Source organism: Rhododendron vialii, chromosome 12a (assembly GCF_030253575.1).
Source record: "Rhododendron vialii isolate Sample 1 chromosome 12a, ASM3025357v1".
Classification (NCBI taxonomy): Eukaryota; Viridiplantae; Streptophyta; class Magnoliopsida; order Ericales; family Ericaceae; genus Rhododendron; species Rhododendron vialii.
Genome location: NC_080568.1, coordinates 25900996 through 25926483, shown reverse-complemented (window position 1 = coordinate 25926483; position 25488 = coordinate 25900996). Strand labels below are relative to the sequence as shown.

The 25488-nt window shown below is 38.1% G+C and overlaps 2 protein-coding genes across 2 annotated transcripts; one reads left to right on the top strand and one right to left on the bottom strand.

Moving 5' to 3' along the window:
- Positions 1–1838: 1838 nt before the first annotated feature.
- On the bottom strand, positions 1839–4420 carry LOC131310599 (T-complex protein 1 subunit delta). The gene is made up of 2 exons (XM_058337711.1): positions 3780–4420; positions 1839–3111 (listed from the first exon to the last, which is right to left on the bottom strand). The coding sequence occupies exons 1-2, from the start codon at positions 4275–4277 to the stop codon at positions 2011–2013; spliced, it is 1599 nt and encodes a 532-aa protein (XP_058193694.1). The 5' UTR covers positions 4278–4420; the 3' UTR covers positions 1839–2010.
- A 14774-nt stretch (positions 4421–19194) lies between these two features.
- LOC131310596 (protein DETOXIFICATION 16-like) lies at positions 19195–25209 on the top strand. Its single transcript, XM_058337708.1, has 8 exons — positions 19195–19600; positions 20933–21477; positions 22155–22241; positions 22355–22411; positions 22548–22786; positions 23782–23900; positions 24593–24679; positions 24808–25209. The coding sequence occupies exons 1-8, from the start codon at positions 19262–19264 to the stop codon at positions 24868–24870; spliced, it is 1536 nt and encodes a 511-aa protein (XP_058193691.1). The 5' UTR covers positions 19195–19261; the 3' UTR covers positions 24871–25209.
- Positions 25210–25488: the final 279 nt, after the last annotated feature.

Below are 25488 nucleotides of genomic sequence, written 5' to 3'. Positions count from 1 at the left end.
CACGTTCAAGAAAACATGCACGTGAGGGAGGGTGTTGGACAGGTTGATATACATTATTGGGCTCACTTACTAACATATTAAGCTTTCGGGATAAGTGGTAATTTTAACACGGGAAGATCATAACACGAGTCATCAAATCCATCGACTCAGGTGGCAACTAAAAGTCATACGACACCCCCAAATTCTCCAATAAGTTGCAACATCAAAGAATCATATCCTAACAATACCATTCCACACAAGCAACAGAAGCACAATTCAATATATGAGAAAATTTGAGCAGGGTGTGAACATGTTAGGAGGAATATTTCCCCATTTTATGTACAATTTCTTTCCTATGAAGATAGAACAACAAAACAACCCTAGCCCGTAAGTTATCTAAACTGTTTAATCTCAGCCCAAAACACCCCTCTTAAACAAGACTAGAAAGGCTTCCATCATCTCGACTGTAGTCTCTCTGCAATATTTTCTAATGTGACAATACTTTTCAGTTCTCTCCTTTCCCTGTAAATTTCCCGTGGCTATTCAGTTTTTCTCCTTTCTGGGGTCCCAATTGGATACCAACCTCCTGGTTCCTAGGAAATTATTCCGTTTCAGCTACAAAGCATTGCCACCTTTGGTTTTACAGATGCTTTTTGTATGTCCATCAAATGTTTGATGAAACGCTTTGACAGAATACTATTTAGTATTTCCCATTCAAAAAGAATATAATGTAACTTAAGTAATTATTTGTAAGCATGTCTGCAAGATAAAAAATAAAAATAAAAATAAAAAAAATAGCTGGACAACAATTATTCTAGCATAAAATATACAATCATGGAAACCTTTTTGACGAAGTCAATAACATTGCATAGATCGAACTACAGTATCACTGTAGGAACTTTTCCCAAAGCAAAGAGTTTCGAAGCAGGAAAAACAGGTTAATGTAGAAATTCACATAATGCTTCTCGCACTTTAGACAGCATAAATAGAAAAAGAGAAACAGCTCAACAAGCCTACTGTGGTGTTTAAGATGTTTACCACACAACTACGCCTACTGTTTTCATCTCTAATAGCATATCCACCTAATACGATGACAAAAGTAAAACACACACTACTGAAAACACCAAGGAAAAAAAATCATGAGACATGAAACGTGACACAAAAGACCTCAGAAGAAAGCAAACATAGTAGCAGCACACAAACATCTAACATGGCAAAGTAAACATAATCCTCCCTTTCCCTGGAAGTTTCCTACAGCCTATTCAGTTTCTCTCACTTTATGGGGTCCCAATTCAATACAACTTCCTAGCTCCTAGGAAAATTAATCTGATTCTGCAACAAAGCATTGCCACATCCCCATCGAATGGTTGATGACACCAAGAAAAAATACAACCGTACAATTCAAGAACATACAGTGATTAAATACATGCATTCAAAGCATGTCTGCGTGATTTAAAAAAAAGGTAGATACTAGATAGCAACTATTCTCGCCATAAAATCGTGGAAACCTTTTTGAAAATGTCCATAATATTGAATTGACTATTGAGTGAGCTAAAGTATCAAAATAGAAACTTTTCCCCGTTGAACAAAGAGCTGTTAAGCAGCATAATCAAGTTAACCTAAAAATAATAATCAAGCTAACCTAAAAAATTCACATAATGCTTCTCACACCTAACAAATATGTTAAACAGCGTGGTTAATTTCCCATAACCAGAAAAAGCTTCCATGACATTAGCACATACAAAAAACAAACATTTCAACAAGATTGATCATTATTTGCAGCTCAGAGCAGTATTTTGAATGATTCACGCAACTACAACTACTGTTTTCATCTCTAGTAGCATACAAACACAATAAGATGACCAAAATAAACGTGCACTTCTGAAAAGACCACGGACAAAATTCAATAGACGTGAAATGCAACAAAGAAGACCTCAGAAGAAAGCAAAGCAAACATAGTAGCAGCACACACCGAAATTTAACAAGGCAAAAAGTTTTTCAGTCTCCAACACGGTAATGCAACAGCGCAATCTACCTAACTGTGACAATGTCATCAATCTTCAAGATCATCCGCACACATTCCGTAGCAAGAGTAATTGCACTAGTACTAACTAGCAAAGGTTGTACCACATTCTCTTCCAAGATGTTAGTAATCTGCCCCTTCCTCACATTGATTCCAGCATTGATCTCGCCCTGCGCATGCCGATTCCTAAGCTCTGTAACAATTGTTATTGGGTTCAAACCTGCATTCTCCGCCAAGGTATAGGGAATAACTTCAAGTGCCTCTGCAAAAGATCGCACGCAGTAACTCTCCATCCCTTGCAAAACCTTAGCCCATGCACCCAACTGCCTCGAAAGCTCTATCTCTGGTGCACCACCGCCTGCAATCAGAAACTTCTTATTGACCAAACACCTCACAACACAGAGAGCATCATGCAAGCTTCTCTCTGCCTCATCAAGGACCAACTGATTCGACCCACGAACAAGCACAGTCGTGGTCCGACCCATGTCCTTGATTCCTGTAATCTTCACAATCTTCCCATCCCCAAGTGAAGCCTCCTCAACCAAATCCGCATAACCCAACTTCTCAGCGCGGAAATGCTCAATGTTAGCAATAGGCAGACAGTTGAGAGTCTTTGTAATGAACTCTATCTCATCGCGCTCAACGTCCTTTATCACCATAATCTTGGCTTTCGCAAGATAATGCAGCGACAAATCAGTCACAGCATCCCTCAAAATACTCTTCTGAATCAACAACACATTACACCCAGTAGCCTTAATCTTCTTAATCATACCCAAAATATAATTCCTCTCCTCTTTCAAAATCCTATCCATTTGGGTATAATCCGAAACAACAATAGATTGTTCTATATCCGTCTTAGGGGGCGAAATCTGAAACTGAATAACAGCAATTTTCGCATTATCAACCCTAGTTGGACCTCCAGCAGCGTGACTCGCCTTTTTATCAAATACCAAACCTTTTACAAGCTCAGTGTCGTCCACTGTCCCTCCGAGCTTCTTCACAATCTTGACGTCACGGAGATCGATCAAATCGGGTTTTTCGGGGTCCACAACAGACAGCACAGCGTCTACAGCAAGAGGGGCGAGGAGAGTAGAGTACTGACTTACCACCTGTTGAAGGCAAGAGCTTTTTAATTTCACATACTAAATAAAAGAAGACAACACAGAAGAAGACTTGTAAACTTTTTTACTTCACTAATACTAAGACACGTAAAATCTTGATTCACTCATGCCAACATAGCTAATTGTGCTTCACTTATGCCCTCCTATCCTAAAATACTACAATACATGGGATGTATAGGACTGTAACTTCAATCCTCACAATATCACCCACTTTCTCGACTACACGTCATATCCGTTAACCCCATTACTCTTTTTTTTCACTTAAACTCTAACTTAAAGTAAAAATCACTTCAAAATAAATACTCCACTCCTTGACTCAGACTTATATCAAAGTGAGTTTCACTCAATCTTTAGTCAAATTTACAACTATGCCACTAACAAAGGCTATTTTGTGACTCTCAAATTTACAACTATTCCACTAAAGAAGCTTTTACTCGAATTAATGCTTAGATTTGAATTTGTCCATTAGACTGCCTCGTATCAAATGAATGCTTTTACTCAAAAAATGAAAGCTTTACTCAAAAAAAAAAATGAAAGCTTTCACTCCAATTCGAGTACAAGTATAGGTAAAGGCTGGAGATGCTCTTAAACATGCTGTTAATGTAGAATCACAAACTCCTAAAACATAAAAGCAAGTTAATTTTTCCAAAAACTACCTTGCTGTTGAGTGAAGTACTGGCGGACTTTACGAGTGATTCTCGATCCGATAGCTCGACCGGCACAGCCATGGCGGTCAAAACGTCGACGGCTTTGAGCGAGGCCTTGTGGAGAGCATCGGAGATGACGGTGGGGTGAATGCCGGCGTCGAGGAGGGAGAGGCACTGCTTGAGGAGAGCGCCGGCGATGACGACGACGGTGGTGGTTCCGTCGCCGGCGACGACGTCCTGGGACTTGGAGAGCTCGACGAGCATCTTGGCGGCGGGCTGGAGGACCTCCATCTTGTTGAGGATGGTGGCGCCGTCGTTGGTGATGATGACCTCGCCCGAGGCGGTGGAGATCATCTTGTCCATGCCCTTGGGGCCCAGGCTGGTCCGGACGGCGTCGGCCACGGCCCGTGCGGCCACGATGTTGGCGCGGCGGATGTCTTCCTTGCGCTTGTTGTCCACGTAGGACTCGGTTTTTGATGAGGCTTGGCGTGAGGCTTGGACGGCCATGACTGGAGAGAGAGAGAGAGATGGGAGATTTGAAACCCTAGATCTGGAAATGATTATTACTTCAAAACCCTAGATTTTGGATCGAAAAGAGTTGAAGCGGGAATGATGAGACTTTACAGAAGAAAGTACTAGTTGGAGTTGAGAGGGTTCGAGCGTGTTCGTTAAATGACGAGACGAGATGGGCTTATGGGCTTTAGTTTCAAATTATGGGCTTAACCCATGACCCTTTCGATGGACTGGATTGGACCATGGAGGTGAGTATATTCAATTTTGATATCTCCTTTCTGGCGTTCTAATTTTTGCCTGGACCGTCTTTTTAGGTTTTTAGTCTCCCGAGATTTTGAGGCCTAGCAGGCTTCTGCTTTTAACGGAAAAATGACGGCCCATGACGTGTTTTGATAATTAATTTCCGTCACCGACTTTTCTGCATTAAAAAATATTCTCAGCATGTTTTTAACGGATATTAATTATCAAAACACGTCATGAACCGTCATTTTAACTTTAACTATTGTTTGAATCCGTCCAAATCTATGGATTTCGACCTAAGGAGCATCCTCTCAGGGTGAATAGATCGGCTATCGAGCCAAATTGCTAGCATGTAAGTTTTATTGAAAAGAAAAAGGATTACAAAACAGGCTATTGTTGGCAAAAAAAGTCAACAAACAAAACCCCAATAGACCTAGCCCAGATCACCTGAAGGATCTAAACAGATATAAATAGGGAAAATGACGGCCCAGGACGTGTTTTGATAATTAATACCCGCCAAGGACATACTAAGAACAATTGTTAATGCTGAAAATGTCCTTAGTAGGTATTAATTATCAAAACACGTTATTGACCGTCATTTTCCCATATAAATATAATAATAAAGCCCACAAAAAATCCATAACCCAAAAACAACATAAAGCCCAAGAAGTCAAAATCCTAACCCAAAAACTAAAAGGCATAGCCCATAAACAACATAGCTCAAGCCGGAGACCAACCCATAGACTACATTGGTCAGCCTAAAATAGCAACCCTACACTACCACCCACCGCAACCACCTGGAGTGAGACGGACCGCTGCTACCGTAAAATGATCTTTTACCCAAATATATTATTTTTTAAGTATTCAATGGCAATAATGTAAATAATACTAGAAGGAAACAAATTTGATTTGGGGTAGAGAGTGACTGACTGTTGTGAAGAAAAAAAACTCAGCCCACCTCCGTAACCACCGCCAACCACTCAAATAGTCTACCATTTACCAATGCCCATAGAACTTTGATCCATATATCCTCATTTCTTTTTCATCTGTAGGAACTCGTTCTGGCATCAGCGACCATAAGAAGAGAGAGAGAGAGAGCTTGCAAGTATCCAAAGCTTGGGAAAGCTGACGCCATACTCTCATACTCTCAGAGCCCGTTCCAGAACCGAAATAAGAACTTATTTTTTGTCTAATAATAAGGTGTGTTCCACAAAAAGATGAATAAGTACTTATTTTTTTAAAAGGTAATTTCAAGCTCAAAAATCATATGCTTACGCAAATAATTTTTCTATCACTATGGATCATGTTTGATAGATCTCATTAAGATCTTTAATACGGTGCAAAAAAATTAAAAAATTATTTTTCATTTACATTATTTTTAAGTTTGAAAATGTGAAAATAAGCTACTTTTTTGGGTTTTGTGGAATAAAGCACCAAAATAAGTATTTATAAAATAAGAAGGTTTCTGGAACGGGCTCTCAGAATGGCATGGAATGAGCCATTAAAAAGAGAAAAGAAGCGTTGGAATATTGGGGAAAAAATTGGGGAGAAACTTGAGTTGTCTCAAATTTGGGAAAAGATATAAGTAAAATCCAAAATGGGAAATAGTTTGGATCAAAGATTAGAGAAAATTTATTGTGAATTTTGTCCAAATTTTAAATTTGAATCTAAAAATGGGTCAAGGTTGAAGATACTCTAATGGCTTTAAATTTCTTATGAATTGTCTAAAGACTAAATCCTAACTCGCAAAAAAAAAAATTCCTGCAAGAAAGATCCTTCGTCGCTCCCCCAAACAACTCGCCGATGGCCAAAAATACTACAACAGGATTGATTCAAGGAAACAAAATATAAGGGTGTTTCAATTTTCGATCAAGGCGTTCAACTGAAAAAAGCCCCAGTAGAAAACCCGATTCCGTTTTAACGCCTTTTGGATCTGTCTGGTTCTGCGGTGATAAAGCCTTTTTCTGATTTTTCTTTTTATTGCAGGCTTTGCAACTCCTAATACCACTCATATTTTTCGGATTACGAAGGAGAAACTTTGAAGGTTCGAAAGAAAACGGGCAAAGGCTTGTGAAGGGTAATGTTGATATTGAGGAGGGTCTCGCCAATACCATGTCGGATCAGGATCACGTAAGTACGCTATCACCAGAGAATCCTATCACTGCGTTGGCAGATAGGGTGGCAAATGATGACCGCATCAATGCACCTGCGCGCCTAATGATATTTTGTATGCTATTATCTCATTCTTGACAATGAGAGATCGATGCTGTCAGTTAAGACAAGCTTGTTGTAAAAAAGATGGAGGTTTCTTTATGCATATATCCTTCGATGTGTACAAGTTGTTTAAGTTGAATTGTGATCAGAAGAACACTCAAATGCTCGAGACAATTGATGAGCACCTAATATTGTAGATATTTGGTACGACTAGTCCCGTTTTATGTTGTTTTAATTTGCGTTTGTTTAGCTTTTATAATGATATTACACGTAAGGTGTGTTTTTAGTGTTTTCAGGTAAACCGTGCAAATAAGGCGCATTTGAACGCTTAGGAATGCTCCGGATGCTTCCAAGTACCCGAAGATCCTGTCGGCCTCTTAAAATCTGTCTAAGTATAGAAAAATAACTTTTTGAAAAAGCATCGATTTTCGAGATAAAAAATGGCGGTAATTGATCATTGAATTTTTCTAAGAATAACTACAAATTTACAAGGTTTTATTTGAAGAGTAAGGTCATGTTTTGAGTCATTTTCTCTTGCAGAAAATGTGCAGTTTTTCATTTTACACTAAAAGTGGGGGGTTGACATTTTGATTTAATTGGAATCTTCAAATTCTGGTAATGCCATTGTTTCCAAATGGGGGGTACTTTCTCATTTTCATTAAATAAATTAAAGTAAAAAAAAGGTAAAAGAAAAGTTTAAAATGTAGTCTTTACTTAAGTTTAGAGAATGAAAATAAGGTGCTGAGATGCTGTGGAAGTTGCTGGGAGCCGTCGGGTGCCAAGTCTGGGAGGTTGGCCTAAAAAATTGGAGATAAGCTCTACGTATCGATACAGCCTTATTCTGTATCGATATGCGTTTGTTTAGAGGGACGGCAGAGAATATTGTATCGATACGGCCTTAATCTGTATCGATACGGCCTTAATCTGTATCAATACGGGATCGTTATGGGGAAATGCCCCTTTTCAACTTAGCAGCATGGTATCGATACTTTGCTTAATCCGTATCGATACCACGAGCTTTCGGCTAGATATTTGCTGCTTTTTGGACTTTCTACTTATGGAATAGTTGCTACTTATAATATGTTTATAGGATATTTGTTGGGAGAGAAGATGAGTTGTATAAATACTCTTCTCTCCCACTTTATCTCAAATCTACTTTATGTTCTAGGTTAGTTTTCTCTCTAGTTTTTCTTCATTGTTGTTCTTAGTTTCAAGCTTCAATACTTGTAAGTTTAATTCCTAGTTTGATGTTTTCTCGTTTATTAAAGTTGTAGCTATTTTTTAGATCTTTGTGAATATCAAGTTTATTTCCGTTTTTATCGGTTAATCATGTTTTCAATTCTTAGCATAATTTCTAGTCTTTTCAATATGTGTGAGTAGTCTTTTGGCTAAGTCTTGAACTACTCTTTCCCAAAAACTTAGGTTGTTATTTGGTTCTCAAACCTTCGAGCTTAAAATCATGATTTTCGGAATTTCATTAACCTAACCATTTTGGTCTAAGCGAGGGGTGTTAACTCCTTAGTATGTTGTTTAGTCAAGCGGTCTTGGCAAGCGACATATTGAGGGCTCGTGGCCTCCTACGTGTTAGATACATTAGCAAAAATAGGTTGGTTTAGTTCCGATTAATCACATCTTTCGATAAACGTAGTCTTTTAAAGCTAAATCTTCCGAGTGTAAATGCGCGGTCGTGACTCTCACTTGAGTTATAATTGAGAACCGGTAAAGGCCTTTGTCAAGGGATAGATGATCCCTATGCTTGCCTCTCTTAGTTCATAAAGCACTTTTCTAGTCTTTTGTCTTAATTTTCCACCGTTTAAAGCAAAACCAAGTTGGCCGTCTTAAATACTACAATCCACCATATAAAACCTACATTCCGAATAAGCTGTTTTCGATTCTCTGTGGGTACGATCCCGGACTTTCCAGTTATTATGCTACTGACGACCTAACCCTACGCTTGGGGTTTTTCTCAACCTTATTTAAAGGCGAGGTTTGAAGGCTAAGCAACAATGCATCATTATCTGAAGCCAACTTCAATGTGCACAAGTTGTTTAAGTTGAATTGTGATCAGAAGAACACTCAAATGCTCGAGACAATTCGTACGATGAATAAGCGTACACTTGTCGAAGGAGTAAATAAGTTCTTAAAGCTTTATCGGGGTCCAAAGCTATACATTCCTTCAGGATTTCCTTTTGCTATCATCATGAGTTTGTTATGGGATATTCGTCGGTTGATTCGTTTTGCAACTACAATTGGCATTGAGAAGTTAGATCTTATGTTTGTGTGTACTGGTATTAATCGTACATGCAAGAACATCTATAAACTGCGAGAAGTGGAGTTCTTTTATATTTTATTAGGAAAAGTATCTTGATGGAGCGATTAACTTAAAACATTTGCGACTGCACTCGTGCTTGGGGTGAGAGCTGATTCAAGTTGTGAACTCAATGGACTTACTACCCTTGATTTGAATTAGAAAAGTGCTACAATATACACCTTTATTTGAGAAAAATGATCTGGACCTTTTAAAATGTTACGATAGGTTATTAACAAATAACCTATTATCAATGCAACAGGTAAACCCTATGAATTAACCAAAATGGAAAGAAAATCCCCTCAAGCCTCTCACTTTCTTCCCAACAAGCGTATATCTTCCTTTTCCTTCGAAAAATTAGGCCCAATTTTGTTTTTGATAATTAATTTATGCTAAAAATAATAATTTTATTTTTTAAAAACTTTGAAGCTAAAATTATTTCAAGTGAGAATAATTTACTTCTTTAAAATACGTTGTTCTCGATACTTACTAAAGAAAAAAGATACTATCATTATCATAATGTAATAAAAAGTCAAGTTAGGGCATTTTTTTTTACAGGATTTTTAAAGTGTTTCATATATGTAGCCAATTTTTTTTGGAATTTTTTAAAATATTATGATGTTTAACATTTTTCACAATACCTTTAATTGCATAGTGAACTTTCACATGCAGATCAAAAAAAATTCACATAAATAGTCCAATTAAAAGGAATAGCGAAGTCGATCATCCGTATTAATCAAGTAGGAAACTTTGTTAACACTAACAAAGTTAATGGGGTGATCAAAAAAGTGATGGTGACGAGATAAATTTACCAATACATTTTAGAGTTATGTGTAAAAGACAATAATATTTAGGACGTGCTATTTATTTTTTGGTTAATAGACGTACTACTAGAGTTTTGTAAATTAGTGCTCGCATCCGAATTACAAATAATTACTAATACTCATATTTAATAATGTAATCAATTACAAGTGTTATCGATACCAATCAATTACGCAATTGAAACCGCAGAGAAATATAATCTATCATGTAATAAATTATTTGTGTTGTTTAGAACAACTGATTACAGGACTTACTAATCGTACTCAATCGTACGATTAGTCGACTTCACATTGTTTCCTAATCGTATTCAATTTAATTACAAATTAAATCGATTTGGGAAATGATATTGACACTCCAAAAATTGATGGAGACGCTCCAAAAAATAAAAGGAAAGTGGCTTTGAAATTATACTGATTTTGGAGTGCTTGCATCAATTTTTGGAGTGCCAATATCAGTTTCCATATTGTCTAATTGATTACATAATTGAACATAACAGAATTGATTACATATTCGATTATGATGTCTAATTGATTATAATTTCTATTTACAAAATTGCAAAATCAATTATATATTTGATTATGATGTCTAATCAATTGAAAAATCAATTATAAAGTCTAATCGATTATGGAATTGAATACTGACATAATAGATTACATATTTGATTAATTATTGTTAAAAAATTGATTAAGTAATCAATTGCACAATTGATTATACGTTATTAAAAAGTTATGAAATGGACTAAAATGTTACGATTCCATAGTGAAAATGTTACGAACTAAAAATGTTACGATTTTTTTTTTAAAGTTATGAAACATACCAAAATATTATGATTCTAAAAAGGTTACGATTGATTAGTGTAAAAGTTACGATATGCACTAAAAGGTTATGACTTGAAGAAAAATGTTATGAATGAAACGTTACGAATTTTTGGTATAAAAGTTACGAAATTTTTACTTGAGCGTTCTTCAGGACTTTGAAGCTTTGATCTGAAGAACCGTCCTGTTTGATGTGGACTTGACTTGAATGTTCTTCGAAACTTTGATCTGAAGAACCTTCTTGTCAGATACAGACTTGAAGATTTCTGAAAGGCTTGAGGGCTTTGATCTTCAGAGCTTTGGAGCTTGTGTGCTTCAATGTGCGGATGGAAAAATATGAGAGGAGAGCACCTCTATTTATAAAGATGTAGGATGGAGAGTCATGACCAATCTCTGCTTCCTTCATATTTATCTCCCTTTAATTATTTCTTTATATAGTGTAAAAAAATAATTAAAATTCAATAATTATCCTTCTTTCTTTTTTTTTAAGAAAGACTATTTGTGAAGGGAAACACAATTATTATTTTACCAAGTGGCTTAATTTGATTGGCCGAGCTTAATAAAAATAGTAATTGCATCACTTTCACACGTGGCACAATTTGATTAGCTTATACGCATCATCTTGACTTTTGACCTCCAACACATGGCAACATTTGATTGGTCATTTACCGTGCCCTATTTACTAGGTTTCGCAACATGATAAGCCCTCTATAATGTAAATAATAGGGCTTATCTCTCTCATTTTTGTCACACACAAGTGCATAACTTGCTTGATTTAAATGATATTGCACGAAAGGTGTATTTTTTTGGCGTTTTCAGGTGAATCGCGTGAATAAGGCATGTTTTGACGCCATAGATCAACTCTAAGGGTATCCGTACACCCGAGGCCATGTGGCACTCCATCATCGAATCCCAAGAATGATGAAAAGTAACTTCGGAGGGTGTGCGGGACAACGGAAGCCCAAAGGACATGGAAAGGCTAAAGAAACAAATGAGAAAGAAATCTGTCCAGCCGCTACCCGTAGTCCCAAAATGGTACTACCCGTAGCCAATGATCAGAAGCTGTGTCAAAATTGCAAATCGAGACTGCTACCGGTTGCCCAAAAATGGTCCTACCCGTAGCACCTGGAAGTTTCTGCAAATTTTATGCCCGACTTTTGGACATTTCAGGGGTAATTTAGACTTTTGTATCCCGAATGTTTGGGACTATAAATAGTTTTTAATCTCATTTTGAGAGGATATCTTTCATTTTCAGCCCTAGGAACTTCTCTCTCTACCTCCCTCTCCTCTCAAACTCTTCATCTCTCTTCAAAGGAGATTGAAGAGTTGGGTTTTGAGGTATTTCGTCTTCATTAATGTTGTAGGTACGGTTGAGATCTTTCGTAATCTTAAGTTTATTTTCGTTTTTATCCATGAATCGTATTTATCTTTTTATGCTTGTTCTTCATTCTTGTTTTATGGTTGAGTAGTGATTAAGGCTTGGTCATGGGGTGATTTCTATCTCGTGACTTGGGTAGTTTAATGGCTTCTTTCATTTCTTGTACTTAATGTGGTTTGTGAATGAATTAAGTTCATTTTTATGTAACAAAACCTAGAGTTGTTAACCTCTTTGATTATGTGTAGGCAAGGACTTGATCTCTTGCCACATATAATGCTTGGAGCTATGTCACTCTAAGTGTTTGCCAAAATGCCTCAAAGAACTTGTTGAACTCTAATCTTTAGTCTAAACTTAGGGTTGTTAACTTCTTTGATGCCTTGTCGACAAGTCTCCTTGGCACACGGCTTGCTTGGAACTCTGTCACTCTAGGTGTTTGATAAAAAGCCTAAAAGAGTTCCTTTCCATCTCCAAACCTTGTTGTATGAGTTAAACTTGATTTTCATGGTTAAACCTTCCGAGTGAGATCAAATGACAATGACTCTCACTTGAGTTATCGAAGAGAAGCTTTGAACGACTTAAGTTATGGGCGGAATAAACCCCTAGACCTTGCCGCTTTTAATTTCTAGTCAAACTTCATTTTCAATCAAGTTAGGAGGTAGAGAGAATTTCAATCACTCAAAAGTTGGCCGTCTCAAAGCCGAACCTAAAGGTTGGCGGTCCTAACGCTAAAAACCCTTCGTAAATCAAACCTCCGGCCTAGCTCCATTGGCTCCCTGTGGATTCGACCTCGGACTTCCGAGTTTATTATGCTGCAACCGACCTAGCCCTACGCTTGGGGCGCTCTTTACTAGGACACACTTTGGTTGAGCAAGCACAACACGTGGCAACTTGTGATTGACAGTAAATTTTACATGTCTACACAATACATAACTGCCCGGGCTTGAAGGAGATCGAGCTTAATGCAATCAATCTCACAACCTTTGAGTCTTATGATGAAGTAGCAAGGAAACTTACATTCTCTTGTGTTCCCAAGTTGGAAAATGTGTTCTTTCATCTACACTCCACCGGGGCATTGTCCTTTGTTTTCAGAGAAGTAGCTATCCATCTTCCACAGCTCAAGGGTCTACGTATATCGACATCTAGTTTATGGGTGAAGGGAATAGTTGAGTTCCCATGTGTGCTCTCTCTCAAGCAACTAGAGTTGTTTATAAGCATTCACGATGGGTTTGATCTGGTCAAGATTATTGCTCGATCCCCTCTTGCGAGTCTGTCCCTGTTTGCAGAAGCTAAATGTGGTGATGCCTTGCCCTTTGGACTGTAAACGAAGGGTGACGGAAGAGCCCCCTCAATATCTCCATACTCAACTCGAAGAAGTGCACATTGGTGGGTTTTTTGGCTATTGGAATGCATTGACTTTGCCGTTTATTTGTTGAAAAGCACGGTCATGCTTAAAAGAATAACTATCGACTCTCGCAGTAAACTTTACAGCGGAAGTGATCAGCTTTGCTTCGGGAAATAGCAATAGATGGTCTGCGGAGGTTCGAAAATTGATTTGTGATCAACTGCAAGGAAGAAATTTGTCTGGAGATATCGAGGTGATCATCCGTTGATATAGACTTTCGAAACAGTTATGGCTATGATGACATGTAGACAATCTGGGATGATATTAATTTGGTTCAATTTCAATCTCTATTGGTTCAATGAAGGGAACTGCTCCACTGACAACTGCTACTCCTAAATGGTTAAATCTATCAACCCAGATGAAGAGCGGCTCAAAGTCAAAGCGCATTGGCACAAGGCCAGATTAGATACTTGTTAAAATCGAATCTGGCTTGTCGGACTGCAGAGATGCGGTCCAAGTGATCGCAACCGTTGGATAGTATTTTTAATAGTCCAAATTTGTTTTCATATTCCTATAGGTAAAATATACTTTTACCGATAAAAGTTTCTGCAAATCTAAACCATTGATTATCAAGGTGAACGATTCAAATTGAACTGCACACGTTTCTCTGCAATTGACTGCAGAGAAGCCAGATCCTTAAAACCGAGGGCATTGGATTGTTATCCGTTGAGCCCCTTGATATTGTAATTGGTACAGTTAAAGTGGGCTTGACTGTTAACTCAGACGCACACAAGGATCTAGCAAAACCTACATCTACCCCTGCACACTCCAGAACATACAACAAAACACAACAAGAATCATGGGACATAGAGGGAAAACATCAAAAGTCTGAGAAGGCAATTCGATAATCAACCAAAAACAATGGAATAGACGGAATCCACCCAGGAAAAGGAACTACGCGTACAGAGATTGGAGGGGCTTGATTGGAAAAATCAGACCAAAGTTGTCCAAATCAAATTGAGAGTTTCATGTTCTTATATGCCATCCGACGATGGATCTAATGGCCAATATTTGTGTTTGTGATTCGATCGGTCTATTATTCTCTTTGCAAAACAAGAATATATGGGGGGGGGGGGGGGGGGAAAGGAAAGCAAAACTTGCAAGACACTAGTATGTGATTAAGATAATATAGAATGAGAAAGACTACAATACACACCTCTTATTTAGGTGTGTATCATATGTACCCTCCAAAATGTTATGAATTATAGAGAAAATGTTACGAATCGTATTGCTGAAAAGTTATGAATTCTAGAACAAAAGCTACGAAACACGCTAAAATGTTATGAATAAATCATAAAATAGGTGCATATGGTACACCATTTTAAGAGGTGTGTATTGTAGACTCTCCCATATAGGAAAAATAGGCGAAAAAGACAGATATTTGAATGTGGAGACACTAAAAATGATCGATTAAATAGAGAAGGAATCAACAAAAAGGCAAAAAAAGCACGTCGTGTGAAAATCATGCATCTTGCGTGAGAAGAATTTGTCACCTCAAAACACCAACCACTCTACACGTAATTGCCATCTTCATTACTTTCCATTTAAACTATCATTTTATGCTATTTCCTTCTCTACTATTTGTAAAAATATTTGTGCCATACAATGTTTTTTTAACCAAAAGAATCGATACATAAAAGATTTATCGATTTTCATCAAAACATCGGTTGGTGTTGTGTTATATCATGTTAATTACGATCCCGTGCATAGCCAGGGACGGACCGAGTAAGGGACACGTGGGATCATGTGCCCCCTCCCCCCCTCCTTTTTTTTTTTTTAATTTATAGTTTATTTTTTATATAAAAATGAGTGTTTTTTTTTGGGCAAAAATGAGTGGGAGAACGAGAAATCCACACAGAAAACTCGACGGGAAGAACTCGTTCGACACTTTATTTACTTTGTTGTTGCCGGTTGCACGTCTCTGTGATCGTCGCCCGTCACCTCACTATTTTCCTCACCAATCATCAATTAAATTTAGAGCTACACGGGAAAAGTAACATTTTATTGAAATGACTTTTAATTTGGGGCTACATAATTTAGGACTTTTTATTCTTTTCTTTTAAGGTTCGTAATATGCATCTTGATTGTTTGGAAAAATTAGGCCTTCATTTTTTTACTTGATTTTTACCGAATGAATGAAATATACAATTCAATCTTCCATAGTTTGTGCTTTTGCGCTTAATTTCGATTTTTGCTCAAGATTGTTAGTATAATGTGTCCCATCGTGAGACAAATCCAGCACAGGCTTTATGGTAGTAATAGTATTAAACAAAATAAATTGGTACAGTAGCTGGCAATATCAATAGCAAATTTTAACAGCCTTGGTCACAAACCCATAAAGTTGATCAATACCGTATGGAAAGCTGGAATTTAGAGGTTTGCTTATTCCTAAGATTTTACTCCTAGATTTGAAATCTCTTAGCTCCGATTCAGTTGCACGAAAAGGATGGAAGAATCAACTTTTCTGTAACTTTTGGCGTGTTCAGTTACCGGAAAAATTATAGGACTCAGAACTTCAATTTTTCCAATGAGAAATAATTTCCTGGAAAACAGGTCCTGCCAGAATGAAGGAATTCTTATTTTTCTGCAAAATTTTCTGTCAAGAAAACATATACATGAAAATAATTTTCTTTTTATTTTACTTCACCTCACTTCACTTTTCTTGAGAATCAAATTTTCTCACAACATTTCCGACAACTGAACAGAGCCCTAGGTGTTATCAACTCCTTTGAGACCAGTCCATATGAATTTTCGCTCCGATTTCAATTGAGTTCCCCATAAGTAGTGGTGGGATTTGGCCCTCGAAGTTAATTGAGGTACGCCGCGCGTAAGAAAAAGGAAAAAAAAAAAACAGTCGATTATTTATTCTTTCATCCACGTGCAGACGTGCTTATTTTTGGTAGAGAAAATTGCATTTTGTAGGTTAGTAGACGTGGCCGACAATAATTCGTCTTTTCCACCTCGCACTACATTTTAGTCCATGTTGGCAACTAAAGCTAATGAGAAGTTTTGGGGTGTTAGTCGGGTACTACACATGTGGTACCTCTTTGGCAATATCAGTCATCCAAACGTATTTTTGATGGTTCGAATTTTTAGACAGAGAAAAAGATGAGAGAGAGTGGTCAGGTGACGGAGAGAAAGAAAACAAATTTAGACCATCTAAAACACATTTAAACGGATGAAATTACCAACGGATACTGCCACGTGTCACCCGATAGCCACCAAAAATTTCTGAAAGCTAATCCCGTGCATCATGAAAATAAACTACTACTACAAGACAAAAACACTTGCGTGTTACCAGACAAAAAAATACAGTAGATGAGAGAGAGAGAGATAGAGAGAGAGAGAGAGAGAGAGAGAGAGAGAGAATAAAATAGCGACATCAGCAACCAAACAAAACTAGTATCGTTGTCATATTTTGAATTTTCAGGGATCACATGGAGGGAATCGTGGCCCAGTTTAGGAGTTCTTTTTTTGTTTTGCAGAAGAAAATAAATTTAAGAGTACAAGTTCAATTTTTTGTACTTGAATTATGGTTGACATTTTTTTTATTTAAAATGCACAAATTCTCATCGAAACAGATAGGAAAAATAAAATTCTAACCTGAAAATATAGTATGACAATTAGGAGATATAATTATTATTTTTTAACTTTTTCAGACAGTCGATACATGAGAACAAAAACGTTTTTAGAAGACCAAAAAGAAAAAAGAAAAATTATAGGTACACCGTTTCTAATGAAACGCTGAAGCGTACCAAATGTACACCGGATTAGGTGGGATCTCCTTCGGAGTCTCATACGAATAATCAGAATCGTTCAATTTGTTTAAAATATATTTTTAAGAGTCCCGATACAAAAAAATAACTCATTCAAATATTGTATCGTTAAAAGCTTGATCAAATTTCATCCCCAAAGACGAAAATTGAATAAGTTAGATTAAACTCTTACCAATATACAAAAGTGTACATCAAATGGTGTGTTCATAGTTTGATGACTCGAAGAAGAGGTCACTGCGGATCTCACCATAAAAAAACAAGTGGCCACTGTGTGTTTCTGGCACTTTGTGTGGCAGTCCGTCGTGTTGCAGCCGATTCCACATTTGTCCTTGTGTAGATTATTACTATTGAGAAGTTTTTGGGTGTCGGACGGATACCACACAAGTGTTTTGGACTGTTCGGGTTTTAAAAAAAGAAAAGAATTAGAGAGTGGGGGGTGAGGAAAAAGATAGTGAATAAATTTGGACAGTCCAAAATACGTTTGGACGGTTGAAATCGCCGACGAATTAGGTACCGACGTACCGTGACGTGATACCCGCTGGCCCAAAAATTTCTCCACTTTATTGGGACTTGGGAGGCAAAAACTGAGTTGATGTCCTTATGTAATTATTGCACGTTCATTACTAGTTTTTATATGACAGAAAAGTCCTTCCCTCTACATGTTTGTGAAATGAAAGAGAAAAGCCTAGCCCGGAGCAGCAACACCCCAGAAGGAAGGAGTTAGGCTTTCTTCGGTGCGTTACAAATAATATCAGAGCATAATTCTTTGGTGCGTTACAAATATACAAATAGTATCAGAGCATAATTTTTCGGTGCGTGACAAATAGTATCAGAGCATAATTCTAATCTATGATGTGGTGGAGCCACCGTGGGATCAGTGGGGGCACGGACCCCACTTGCAATTTTCAATAATTTCAATTTTATCTCAAATTATAAAGGCCATGACAATGTATACAAAAATTGTACACATTTTAATTCTTTTTTTATCGACAAAAGTAACATTTTATTAAGAATAAAGGAAAGAGATTTCAACTAGAAGTTGAAAAATATAGCACATTTTTATTCTTATTTACATCATTAGTATCTTTGTCAAATTTTCAAAAAAAAATCTCTTTGACGTATTTGTTTTTCATAAAGACTCGATATCTCTATGTGCATATTGTTCTAAATTTTAGTATGTTTTAAATTCATTTATTTCATTTTATTGTTGTTTAGTACTATAAGTAAAAGATAGAAATTTCTGAGATCATGTTTAATGGTGTCCCCACTGACCTAAATTTCTGGCAACGCCACTGAATCTACCTTATAAGTAGTATTTTAAAATTTGGACTAATCAGTTCTCAAATGTCCTACATAGGAGTCGTAGTGTTGTACAGAGATAATGCTACAACATGGCCGTCATTTGGCGCAACAAAGAGGGATGGAGGAAGAATTGATCGATAAACAAGTCAAACGAATTGAACAACTCTTTGTACAAGCTTAGATTGTTTAAGAGGATAAGTGATCTCTAACAAGCTTTAATCAAACTAATTGCAAATTAATTTCGAGTAGCTTGATGTTTCTTTATATGTCGAACGAGCTGAGTAGTAGCTTAAGCTTACTTAAGCTTAATTTAAACTCTGTCTATTTATGTAACAAATCGATCTTGAAGAACCTTCCACAAACGAACACAACCTCGAACTCGAGCAGTTTGTCTTGCTTACAATCAGCTCTAAACAACAAATCGTGGAGAGATTGTAATACCTCTACAAATCGTGGAGAGATTGTAATACCTCTCATGACTAAAGCAAATTCGGTTTATCAGCATGGCCACTTTTGTCATTTAAAAATCTTTCGAGTTCTGCAAGCACCCATCATCCTCCCAAAATCTCCTAGAATAGAGTAGATTATGATTAACGAATGAAAAAAAAAAAAAAACCAGCCTACTAAAATGCATTAGTGCAGCAATCTCTGCCTCTCTCCTCCCACTTTCTCTCTCTCTTTTTTTTTTTGGTGGTGTGAGGAGAGAGAGAGAGGAGAAAAGATGGACAGAGAAGAAGACAATTACAAGCAAACTCTGAGATCACCTCTCATTGATAACAATATCCAAGGACATGGAGAAGATGGAATACATGAAGAGATCAGCAAAACTAATACTAGCACAATTCATCAGAAGGGAATTGATGATGAGAGGAAGAAGAAGGTGGTGGTAGAGGAAGTGAAGAAGCAGCTATGGCTTGCTGGTCCCTTGATATGCGTCAGCCTCTTGCAGTTCTGTCTGCAGCTTATCTCGGTGATGTTTGTGGGTCACTTAGGCGAGCTGGCTCTCTCCGGCGCTTCCATGGCCACTTCCTTCGCTTCGGTCACTGGTTTCAGCATGTTGGTGAGTTGATCTCATGTCCAATAAATCTACTTGAATCTTTTGATATACTTGTCTCTGTATATAGGAAAGTATTTGAAACCGGATGTACACATATGTGAAAGAAATGTGGTCGGAGAGTGATCAGTAGGAGTGTTCCTAGACTTATTGATACATATACGTGTAGACGTATGTAATATATACGGTGGTATGTAAGTTAGTAATTGTATTTATGATGTGGAATCCCTCTTCGGCTGTTTGATTGGAACATGGAACTGGGTTCAAAACTTGTGAAGTTCTTCTTTGTTTTTTTATCGGCGAAAGTCAGTACTCTTAGAATAGTTAGATTAGCACCTTAGAACAAGTATATAAATCTTGACTTCCTCATTCATGAAACCTAAGCGCACTCATGGTGCCGTTGGGCCAAATGCCTCTTGGCAAATCTGTGAAGGTTGTCCCCGTGTCTAAACGTGCATTGAACAGTAAAATCTATAAAACAAACAATAGATCGAGGACGTGGTATTTCCAATCGAGTAATCACTCGGTGGTTTTGAGGCACTGCCACGTGGTGTCCCAACACCCTTTTCCATTATACATTTTTGTAGAATTCATACACTTAGTGCCTCATAAATGTATGGTAGAAAAGGGTGTGTAGGGACACCACGTGGCGGTGCTAGCACTGCCCCAGGACCACTAATTAGACCGATAGGATTACTCTCCTCATGCGAATATCGCCTGCGTTGCTCGCTGTTAATCTGATCAACCAGAAAGATGGCCCCTCCAATGCTCTGTTTGTAGAGTTGAAAAGACTAGCGAGCTTCGCTGCTTTTTGGAACGAATAAAGTTTTTTTTTTTTTTTTATTGATGGAATTAGGTGAGTTGTCTACTAAAAATACAAAATAAGTTGTTTCTTTGCCCGGCCAGTAATGATTTTTGCACTCTAGTTTCCTATAAATACACTTCAAAAATCATCCTTTAATGCTTAAAATTACGCACAAAACAAACACTAAAAAAAAACTTTACAGTGCATTTATAAGAAAGTGGAGTGCAAATATCGTTTCCTTTGGCTTTTAGTCATATGACTCGTATATGTGTTCAGGAATTAGGATAGCTTAAAAGCCTGGCTTTTTATTTCGGTTCTCCACCACGAGAAAAATTTCAATGCAACGGTCCACTGTGATGCTCCTCTCACACATGCAAGGGACCTCTACACGTGAGAGGGCGTCTCAAATTACCGTTGCATTCAAAAAAATTCCCTCCGCCACATCTAGTTATGGTTTTGAGTATTTACCTGCGTTTTGTGTTTGAGAAACCATGAAATTTTGACTCTGCTTCTCTGTCTGTGTTAATGAGTAGCTGGGAATGGCAAGCGCATTGGATACCTTATGCGGCCAATCTTATGGAGCAAAGCAGTACCATATGCTTGGCATACACGCACAAAGAGCTATGCTTGTTCTCTCGCTTGCAAGCATACCTCTCGCATTCATCTGGGCAAACACCGGCACTATCCTTGTCACACTAGGCCAAGATCCCGATATCTCCCGAGAAGCTGAACTCTACGCCCGTTACATGATCCCCAGCATCTTCGCCTTCGGCCTTCTTCAGTGCCTCGTGAAATTCCTGCAGACACAGAACATTGTCTTCCCAATGATGATAGGCGCTGGGATCACGACTCTGCTCCACCTCCTGGTGTGTTGGATTCTGGTCTTCAAGTCTGGCCTCGGCGGCAGAGGAGCTGCTCTGGCGAATTCCATTTCTTATTGGGTGAACGTGGTGTTCCTAGCACTCTATGTGAAGTTTTCTCCGTCGTGTGCGAAGAGTTGGACCGGCTTCTCTAAGGAGGCCTTGCATAATATCCTCCCTTTTTTCAAACTTGCAATCCCTTCAGCTGTCATGGTCTGGTAAGTTTCTTCTTTTCAACCTTCTGTTCTTTTTCTTCATGGCACGAAACTTACTATCATCAATATCGTATTTGTTCGAGTATATCATTTCTCTTAGTACATGATGGTGCATAACATCTCTACATCGGGTGGAGCCATGATTTCTGTCAAGTCGGGGAAAGAACGTATTAACAACCATCCGCCAAATTTTCCTTCTTCGACAATCAAGAAAATTGAAGGAAAAAAAATCATATTATTTGTAGAAAACTATACATTAATATCTCCCAGTGGAAGATCCGATGTTATATCCAAATTTTTGCGACGATGTGACAGAGCCAAGTGCAAGGGTGGGGAGGCCAACCTTGCTAGAATCATTTCAAAATGGAATTCTAGGTTCTATAACTTCTAAGTTTGGGCCTGCCCTCCACAAAAATCCTAGCTCCGTCTCTGATGGTCAATCACCCGAACCTGCCTCAACATGAATCGACACATCTCCAACTTAACTTACATTTGATCTCAAATTTTCCTCCATATTTCATCGATATGCTAGGAGGAGGTAGTACAAAAGCTTATGTTGTATGTTTTCTGTTAAAAAAAAAAAAACATGTCATAAGTATCTGTCCTCTGTTGCTTGTTGGTTGTGGTGTTTTTTTTGGGTAAATATTGTGCAATTCATTACTTTTGATTTTATTGAACAGCTTGGAAAATTGGTCATTTGAAATGATGGTTCTAGCGTCCGGTCTTCTTCCTAATCCTCAGTTAGAAACCTCGGTGCTTTCTATCTGGTAAGTACTGCTGCATACCTTTCTCTTATTGAAACTTATTTCCATTTTTGGAATTAAACTCCTACATACTTCATCATGCATTACTAAGTTAAAAGTTTCATGTCGATCGGCAGCCTTAATACCGCTTCAACAGTTTGGACGATCCCGTTCGGACTCGGCAACGCAGTGAGGTGATCTGTTAAATACTTGGCCTAATTTAGTTTCCATCATCCGTTTTCAATGCCAACAATTTCGAAGTCAATATGGTTTCACAAAAACAGTTCCCGGATTCTCCAAAGTCGTTTTCGCTGATTGATTTTGTTACAGCACGAGGGTGTCGAATGAACTGGGGGCCGGCAACCCACAAGCAGCGCGATTGGCAGTATCCGTTGTGTTAGTCATGGCCGTTACCGAGGGAGTTTTGGTTGGGGCAGTCCTGATTCTGATACGGAACATATGGGGCTATGCTTACAGCAATGAATTAGAAGTGGTCAGCTATGTAGCAGCCATGATGCCTATCCTCGCAATATCCAATCTCTTGGATGGCCTCCAGTCTGTGCTTTCAGGTCTTCTCCTCATTTATCTGTCATTTGTTGAGCCTTTTCCTAAAACGATAACAAACCAATCCCTTATTCAGTGCACGAAAATGGTCTTGACAATAATCCCCTCAAGTCCATGAAGCATGGACACGGATATGACAAGATAAGGATAAAGGTAAGGACTCGAAAATAATACCCTCAATAGAGGGTAATCCATGAAGCATGGACACGGATACGAGTCATACGACAAGATAAGGATATGCAAAAACCTAAAAAAACAGTACTATTATACAGGTACGGCCAAGCCGCCAAGGTACATTTGAAGTTGTCTTATAAATTTCAGAATCATGTTATTCAAAATACACAAATGGCGATGAAACATTTAAGAACTAAGAATAAGTTTAATAGAATTATATTAGTCAGTCAATTAATGAGATATGGATATAGACACATGTAACATAACAGGAGTTTTGAAATTAAAAGTAAAATAAAATATAATCAAAATAGTACTAGAAAAAACAATCTTAATATCATAAACGGTTTAGATGGGTAAACTCGAAAAGTAGGAGTATCCGATCCAATACTACTTAAATTTAAAGAAGATTAATTTCAAGTATCTGATATACTCATGAAAAGTATCAGATACGTATGCATGTCCAAGTATCCAACGACTCCCTCCGAGAAGTATCCATGCTTCATAGTGTGTACCATGACCAAAAACAGGCACCCACTTGGCAGCATCCCCCATTCCAGTCTGGGAGAGAATGGGGGGATGCTGCCAAGTGGGTGCCGAGCGACCGATCCAGCAGTTCATCTCAGCAATCGATAACTCGGATCTTAACCGAGCAATAAACGGTTCAGATCTGTATGTGCTCAAATTCAATCCGAGCCGTCCGTGCCGAGATGAATAGCCGGAAGCTGCTCGGCACCCGCTTGAAAGGGGGTGCTTGGCAGCATCTCCGGGTCCAGCCTGACCTCCCTGCTTTCTCCTAATAATTTTGTTCTGTGTGTGTTTTCTGCAGGGAGTGTTAGAGGATGTGGTTGGCAGAAGGTTGGTGCATTTGTGAATCTGGGGTCGTATTATCTGGTGGGAATTCCTTGTGCTCTATTATTAGCTTTTGTACTACACATTGGAGGAATGGTACGTTCCTTGTTCTCTCTTTTCTCTGTCAGCAACTATATATATCTCCCTTGTTTGTCATCTTCACTTCACTAGTAGCAAGTTAGTATTATAAGTCCTCTTCTATGTAGCACGGATACTTCACTGGAGGTGCGTCGGATGCTTAATTTGCATATATACCGACACTCTCCAGACACGTGTAGAACACTCAAATCGAAGTGTCCTATATTTTCTCTCAACTTTTTTTCGTTTGCACAATCTGAAAACATTCTAGAACATGCTAGGACACTCTTAGGGTACTCTATTGAGTGTTACGATCGAGGATCTTCCTTTCTGGAGATAGATGATTGTTGGCTATACAAAAATACTCTCTTTTTTTTAAGTCACTTCTTTGAATTTTTTACTGACAAACATGGAAAACGGCCTACATGGTATTTTTTGTGATAATTTAGATGCTTAATTTTGTTTTATACCAAATAAGCATATACAGGTACATATTTTTCTAAGTGTATGTCCCCAACCTCCCCAACGTGTCGCGTACTCGCGTTCTTCAGGTTTTGAAGATTCACGTGTCGAAGTGTTAATGTTGTGTTGCATGCCCGTATCGGTGCTGCATAGGATCCTATTGAAAATCAATTGTACTTAGGATCGGAATGATTGGAAAGGAAAAAATTAGTTAGATATCTTTTCTGTTGCTGTTTTTCTCAATGTAGGGACTGTGGCTGGGGATTATTTGTGCCCTCATCGTGCAATCTTTATCGCTTCTTACCATTACCTTGCGCAGTAACTGGGAGCAAGAAGTACTCTCTCTCTCTCTCTCTCTCTCTCTCTCTCTCTCTCTCTCTCTCTCTCTCTCTCTCTCCATGTTTTTGAACTTTCATTGTCATCGCTCTCTCTCATTCCAAGTATTTTATCTTCCATGTTTTAGTCAAAGAAGGCAACAGAACGAGTGTACGACTCTATGATCCCTGTGGAGGCAGTAGTGTCATGATCAAACTGAAATGCTACACAGCGGCGGTTCCAAGAATTTCTAACAGGGTGTTCAAGAAGTTGTTGCTACAACAGTCTTTATACTACGCGCTAATTAAACCAGTTGAAAAACTCGATTTGGCATGACCAAACGATCACGATATGTTGCACCTTATGGGGAGCCAAGGATTGAAGTAAGGTGGATGCCTATAAATGAAGCTAATTATGTATTTAGGAGAATACCACCACCATGTTTTTTTTTTTCCCATCAGTAAGGGAGGGATTTGGCTGCTTGGAGCATGAAATTCGATAAGGACGACATTAATTCCCATTCTATAAATAATATCAGGGTTTTTTTTTTTTTTTTGAGAAATGGAAAATTTCATTGATAACAAATAACGAAGTACAATCAAACACATCCATTAGCACAAGCCGGCCAACATCAAAAAACGAAGCAAGGGAGAAATGAACAAAGACCCAACAGAACAACTGTACCAAGATCCCGACAAACCTAAATATTCCTCAAACTAGCCTTCAACGGATGCAAAGGTGAGTCAATATAAAGCACGACGTTGCAGGATACAATATATATGAGTGTCGCCACTGCTATACTCTATGACCCATTCACGGTTGGTCCGAG

What these genes read in the sequence shown, in the direction of transcription:
- LOC131310599 (XM_058337711.1), bottom strand. Translation starts at nt 4,277, where the DNA reads ATGGCCGTCCAAGCCTCACGCCAAGCCTCATCAAAAACCGAGTCCTAC. An exon ending in GTACTTCACTCAACAGCAAG is followed by an intron (nt 3,112 to 3,779) that starts GTAGTTTTTGGA and finishes TGCCTTCAACAG; the next exon opens with GTGGTAAGTCAGTACTCTAC.
- LOC131310596 (XM_058337708.1), top strand. Translation starts at nt 19,262, where the DNA reads ATGGACAGAGAAGAAGACAATTACAAGCAAACTCTGAGATCACCTCTC. An exon ending in ACCTCGGTGCTTTCTATCTG is followed by an intron (nt 22,242 to 22,354) that starts GTAAGTACTGCT and finishes GTCGATCGGCAG; the next exon opens with CCTTAATACCGCTTCAACAG. An exon ending in TACTACACATTGGAGGAATG is followed by an intron (nt 23,901 to 24,592) that starts GTACGTTCCTTG and finishes TTCTCAATGTAG; the next exon opens with GGACTGTGGCTGGGGATTAT.